The 6389-nt window shown below is 48.3% G+C and overlaps 1 protein-coding gene across 1 annotated transcript; it reads right to left on the reverse strand.

Moving 5' to 3' along the window:
• Window positions 1-5436: 5436 nt before the first annotated feature.
• Window positions 5437-5976, reverse strand: LOC112263915 (octapeptide-repeat protein T2-like). Its single transcript, XM_024440547.1, has one exon. The coding sequence runs from the start codon at window positions 5974-5976 to the stop codon at window positions 5437-5439; it is 540 nt and encodes a 179-aa protein (XP_024296315.1).
• Window positions 5977-6389: the final 413 nt, after the last annotated feature.

The following is a 6389-nucleotide window of genomic DNA, read 5'->3' on the forward strand; positions in this document are numbered from 1 at the left end:
TCTCTTCCTTCCACTCCCCTTCTATTCTTTGTCTCTCTTCCCTCCTCTCCTCCTCTATTCTCCGTCTCTAACTCCCTCTATTCTCCGTCTTTCTTCCCTCCTCTCCTCCTCTATTCTCCGTCTTTCTTCCCTCCTCTCCTCCTCTATTCTCCGTCTTTCTTCCCTCCTCTCCTCCTCTATTCTTCTCTCTCTTCCCTCCTCTCATCCTCTATTCTCCATCTTTCTTCCCTTCTCTCCTCCTCTATTCTCCGTCTTTCTTCCCTCCTCTCATCCTCTATTCTCCGTCTTTCTTCCCTCCTCTCCTCCTCTATTCTCCGTCTTTCATCCCTCCTCTCCTCCTCTATTCTCCGTCTTTCTTCCCTCCTCTCCTCCTCTATTCTCCGTCTCTCTTCCCTCCTCTCATCCTCTATTCTCCGTCTTTCTTCCCTCCTCTCCTCCTCTATTCTCCGTCTCTAACTCACTCTATTCTTCTCTCTCTTCCTTCCACTCCCCTTCTATTCTTTGTCTCTCTTCCCTCCTCTCCTCCTCTATTCTCCGTCTCTAACTCCCTCTATTCTCCGTCTTTCTTCCCTCCTCTCATCCTCTATTCTCCGTCTTTCTTCCCTCCTCTCATCCTCTATTCTCCGTCTTTCTTCCCTCCTCTCCTCCTCTATTCTCCGTCTCTCTTCCCTCCTCTCATCCTCTATTCTCCGTCTTTCTTCCCTCCTCTCCTCCTCTATTCTCCGTCTTTCTTCCCTCCTCTCATCCTCTATTCTCCGTCTTTCTTCCCTCCTCTCATCCTCTATTCTCCGTCTTTCTTCCCTCCTCTTCTCCTCTATTCTCCGTCTTTCTTCCCTCCTCTCCTCCTCTATTCTCCATCTTTCTTCCCTCCTCTCCTCCTCTATTCTCCATCTCTCTCTTCCCTCCTCTCCTCCTCTATTCTCCGTCTCTAACTCACTCTATTCTTCTCTCTCTTCCCTCCTCTCCTCCTCTATTCTCCGTCTCTCTTCCCTCCTCTCCTCCTCTATTCTCCGTCTCTAACTCCCTCTATTCTTCTCTCTCTTCCTTCCACTCCCCTTCTATTCTTTGTCTCTCTTCCCTCCTCTCCCCCTCTCTTCCCTCCTCTCCCCTTCTATTCTTCGTCTCTCTTCCCTCCTCTCCCCTCTCTCTTCGCTCCTCTCCCCTCGCTTATCCATCTCTCTCTTCCCTCCTCTCCCCCTCTCTTCCCTCCTCTCCCCTCTCTCTTCCCTCCTCTCCCCCTCTCTTCCCTCCTCTCCCCTCTCTTCCCTCCTCTCCCCCACTCTTCCCTCCTCTCCCCCTCTCTCTTCCCTCCTCTCCCCCTTTCTCTGTCTCGCACTTCCCTCCTCTTCCCCTCGCTTCTCCATCTCTCTCTTCCTTCCTCTCCCCCTCTTCTCCCTTTCTTTTCTCCATCTCTCTCTTCTCCTTTCTCCCCCTCTATTCTCCATCTTTCTCTTCCCTCCTCTCTCCCATTCTTCGTCTCTCTCTTCCTCTCCCCCTCGCTTCTCCGTCTCTCCCTCTCTTCTCCTCCTCCATTCTCCATCTCTCTTTTCCTTCCTCTCCCCCTCTATTCTCCGTCTCCCTCTTCTCTCTATTCTCTGTCTCTCTTTCCCTCTATTCTCCATCTCTCTTCCCTCCTCTCTCCCTCTATTCTCCATCTCTCTTCCCTCCTCTCCTCCTCTATTCTCTGTTTCTCACTCCCTCTGTTCTCCATCTCTCTCTTCTTCCCCTCTATTCTCTGTCTCTCACTTCCTTCCTCGCCCCCTCTGTTCTCCATCTCTCTCTTCCCTCCTCTCCTCCTCTATTCTCTGTTTCTCACTCCCTCTGTTCTCCATCTCTCTCTTCTTCCCCTCTATTCTCTGTCTCTCACCTTCCTTCCTCTCCCCCTCTATTCTCTGTCTCTCTCTTCTCCTAATTTCTGGTATCTGTCCCTGTTATCACAGACAATATGTCCTTGTAGCAGAGGTTAGGGTGTATTGGGTCCGCTGGTATTTTGACCCAGTAAATTAGTGGAAGATTATAGTCTGCCTGCAATATAAGGGTCCTCTGAGGCATGAGAAATATCAGGCTGCCTGCAAGATAAGGGTCTTCTGAGCCAAGAGAAATCAGGCTGCATGCAAGATAAGGCCCCTCTGAGCCAGGAGAAATATCAGTCTGCCTGCAATATAAGGGTCCTCTGAGGCATGAGAAATATCAGGCTGCCTGCAAGATAAGGGTCTTCTGAGCCAAGAGAAATCAGGCTGCATGCAAGATAAGGCCCCTCTGAGCCAGGAGAAATATCAGTCTGCCTGCAAGATAAGGGCCCTCTGAGCCAGGAGAAATATCATTCTCCCTCCAAGATAAGGGCCCTCTGAGCCAGGATAAATATCAGTCTGCCTGCAAGGTAAGGGCCCTCTGAGCCAGGAGAAATATCAGTCTGCCTGCAAGATAAGGGCCCTCTGAGCCAGGAGAAATATCATTCTCCCTACAAGATAAGGGCCCTCTGAGCCAGGAGAAATATCATTCTCCCTCCAAGATAATGGCCCTCTGAGCCAGGATAAATGTCATTCTCCTTGTAAGATAAGGGCCCTCTGAGCCAGGATAAATATCATTCTCCCTCCAAGATAAGGGCCCTCTGAGCCAGGATAAATATCATTCTCCCTACAAGATAAGGGCCCTCTGAGCCAGGATATATATCATTCTCCCTCCAAGATAAGGGCCCTCTGAGCTAGGATAAATATAATTCTCCCTCCAAGGTAATGGCCCTCTGAGCCAGATAAGGGTGGATAAAGAAGCCTGTCCATTGGGTTGCACATTCTCTATTTTCTCTCTCCTGTTGCTGTGGATGATCCTTCCACTGAGGTCAGCTGTCTGGTTATTACAGCTGTCACTGCCTGTCTGTGGAAATCAGTTTTTTTAGGTATGGGATCAGGGCCGTCGCCTGCTGTTGTTAATGTCATCAGGGAAGCAGATGCCTCCTGGTCCAGAGGGTGTTTTATTTTATAGGCCACAGCACAGCATATTGAGTGTTTTTATAGAAATGCATTTTGATTGGCAGAGGGAGTCATTCGTGACACAGCACTGTCTTTATTAGTCCACTTCATTAGACAAACAAAGGCCCTCTTCTCCCAGGTGGTTGATTCATTCACTCTTCCAGAGTGTGTTGTATTTGTAAACAAGGCTAATGTAGAATGTCCATCCGTAGTGAAGTGTATTGTGATTTCACAGCCTCTGTCTCTCTTCTGTCTACTGGACGTCTATTGTGATTGTATTACACAGACAAGAACAGTGGATACTAAACCTTAATTCCTCCCTCTGTTCTCCCCTCCCCTGCTCCCTTCCGCCGGGCAGAGAGATGGACTCAGATGTCGTCTGACAGTAAATCAGTGTGTTTTTACTGCTCCAGAGTCCAACGGCGGTGAGCTTTACACCACTCCAACTAAAGCTTGGCGTTGCACATGGTGATCTGAAGCTTGTGTGCGGCTGCTCGGTCATGGAAACCCATTTCATGAAGCTCCCGACGAAAAGGTCTTGTGCTGACGTTGCTTTCAGAGGCAGTTAGGAACTCGGTAGTGAGTGTTGCAATCGAGGATAGACCATTTTTACGCGATTCAGTACTTGGTGATCCCGTTCTGTAAGCTCGTGTGGCTTATCACTTCGCTGCTGAGCCGTTGTTGCTCCTAGACGTTTCCACTTCACAAGTTGACTTTCCACTTCACAAGCTCTAGCAGAGCAGACATTTGACGAAGTGACTCTTTGGAAAGGCGGCATCCTACGACGGTGCCATGTTGAAAGTCACTGAGCTTTTCAGTAAGGCCATTCTACTGCCAATGTCTGTCTAGGGAGATTGCATGGCTGTGTGCTTGATTTTATAGACCTGTCAGTGACGAGTTTTGCCGAATCAACTCATTTGAAGTGGTGTCCACATACTTTTGCATGTATAGTATATGTTGTTCTTCCAGGTCGGCAGGTAGGCCAAGACAGCCCATGCCGAGAGAAGCTTGAGAAGACTATCATAAAGTGGTGAGTCAAACTGATGAGTGGACAAGCATGTAGGCCTATGTGTTACAAATGTCCACTACTTAGTTCCTCAATGGTCTTGCTTGCAGACTTGGATACCAGGCTCTGCTGACAGACTGATTTCAACATCAGCCTTACTCCTTTTTCTCTATTTTTCTCTCTCCTGTCCTACCATCATTTCTCTTTCTGGCTTCCTCTCTTCTCCACCCCACCTGTATTTTTCTGGCTTCCTCTCTTCTCCACCCCACTTGCATTTTTCTGGCTTCCTCTCTTCTCCACCCCACCTGTATTTCTCTGGCTTCCTCTCTTCTCCACCCTTCCTGTATTTTTCTGGCTTCCTCTCTTCTCCACCCCACCTGTATTTTTCTGGCTTCCTCTCTTCTCCACCCTTCCTGTATTTTTCTGGCTTCCTCTCTTCTCCACCCCAACTGTATTTTTCTGGCTTCCTCTCTTCTCCACCCTTCCTGTATTTTTCTGGCTTCCTCTCTTCTCCACCCCACCTGTATTTTTCTGGCTTCCTCTCTTCTCCACCCTTCCTGTATTTTTCTGGCTTCCTCTCTTCTCCACCCCACCTGTATTTTTCTGGCTTCCTCCTTCTCCACCCCACCTGTATTTTTCTGGCTTCCTCTCTTCTCCACCCCACCTGTATTTTTCTGGCTTCCTCCTTCTCCACCCCACCTGTATTTTTCTGGCTTCCTCTCTTCTCCACCCCACCTGTATTTTTCTGGCTTCCTCTCTTCTCCACCCCACCTGTATTTTTCTGGCTTCCTCTCTTCTCCACCCCACCTGTATTTTTCTGGCTTCCTCTCTTCTCCACCCCACCTGTATTTTTCTGGCTTCCTCTCTTCTCCACCCCACCTGTATTTTTCTGGCTTCCTCTCTTCTCCACCCCACCTGTATTTTTCTGGCTTCCTCTCTTCTCCACCCCACCTGTATTTTTCTGGCTTCCTCTCTTCTCCACCCCACCTGTATTTTTCTGGCTTCCTCTCTTCTCCACCCCACCTGTATTTTTCTCCTTTTCTGGCTTCCTCTCTTCTCCACCCCACCTGTATTTTTTCTGGCTTCCTCCCTTCTCCACCCCACCTGTATTTTTCTGGCTTCTCTCTTCTTCATCCACCCCACCTGTATTTTTCTGGCTTCCTCTCTTCTCCACCCCACCTGTATTTTTCTGGCTTCCTCTCTTCTCCACCCCACCTGTATTTTTCTGGCTTCCTCTCTTCTCCACCCCACCTGTATTTTTCTGGCTTCCTCTCTTCTCCACCCCACCTGTATTTTTTCTGGCTTCCTCTCTTCTCCACCCCTCCTGTATTTTTCTGGCTTCCTCTCTTCTCCACCCCACCTGTATTTTTCTGGCTTCCTCTCTTCTCCACCCCACCTGTATTTTTCTGGCTTCCTCTCTTCTCCACCCTTCCTGTATTTTTTGTTATTTCCCTCTCTTAATTAAAACATAATTTTCGCCTCACCCTTCTCCTTTTCTGTCATCTTCATCCCACCCTTCTCCTTTTCTGTCATCTTCATCCCACCCTTCTCCTTTTCTGTCATCCTCTCCCTACCCTTCTCCTTTTCTGTCATCTTCTCTCTACCCTTCTCCTGTTCTGTCATCTTCTCCTTACCCTTCTCCTTTTCTGTCATCTTCTCCCTACCCTTCTCCTTTTCTGTCATCTTCACCTTTTCTGTCATCTTCTCTCTACCCTTCTCCTTTTCTGTCATCTTCTCCTTACCATTCTCCTGTTTTGTCATCTTCTCCCTACCCTTCTCCTTTTCTGTCATCTTCTCCCTACCCTTCTCCTTTTCTGTCATCTTCTCTCTACCCTTCTCCTGATCTGTCATCTTCTCCTTACCCTTCCCCTTTTCTGTCATCTTCTCCCTACTCTTCTCCTGTTCTGTCATATTCCCCCTACCCTTCCCCTTTTCTGTCATCTTCTCTCTACCTTTCTCCTTTTCTGTCATCTTCTCCTTACCCTTCACCTTTTCTGTCATCTTCTCTCTCCCCTTTTCCTTTTCTGTCATCTTCTCTCTACCCTTCTCCTTTTCTGTCATCTTCTCCTTACCCTTCTCCTTTTCTGTCATCTTCTCTCTACCCTTCTCCTGTTCTGTCATCTTCTCTCTACCTTTCTCCTTTTCTGTCATCTTCTCCCTACCCTTCTCCTGTTCTGTCATCTTGTCCCTACCCTTCTCCTTTTCTGTCATCTTCTCTCTACCTTTCTCCTTTTCTGTCATCTTCTCTCTACCCTTCTCTTTTTCTGTCACCTTCTCCTTACCCTTCTCCTTTTCTGTCATCTTCTCTCTACCCTTCTCCTGTTCTGCCATCTTCTCCTTACCCTTCTCATTTTCTGTCATCCACCTACCCTTTCTCGTCTCTGTCATCTTCTCTCTACCCTTCTCATTTTCTG

This window comes from Oncorhynchus tshawytscha, linkage group LG12 (assembly GCF_018296145.1).
Source record: "Oncorhynchus tshawytscha isolate Ot180627B linkage group LG12, Otsh_v2.0, whole genome shotgun sequence".
NCBI classification, from domain to species: domain Eukaryota; kingdom Metazoa; phylum Chordata; class Actinopteri; order Salmoniformes; family Salmonidae; genus Oncorhynchus; species Oncorhynchus tshawytscha.

Bases quoted from the DNA above. Each gene is read 5' to 3' on its own strand.
- LOC112263915 (XM_024440547.1), bottom strand. From the start codon at position 5,976: ATGACAGAAAAGGTGAAGGGTAAGGAGAAGATGACAGAAAAGGAGAAA.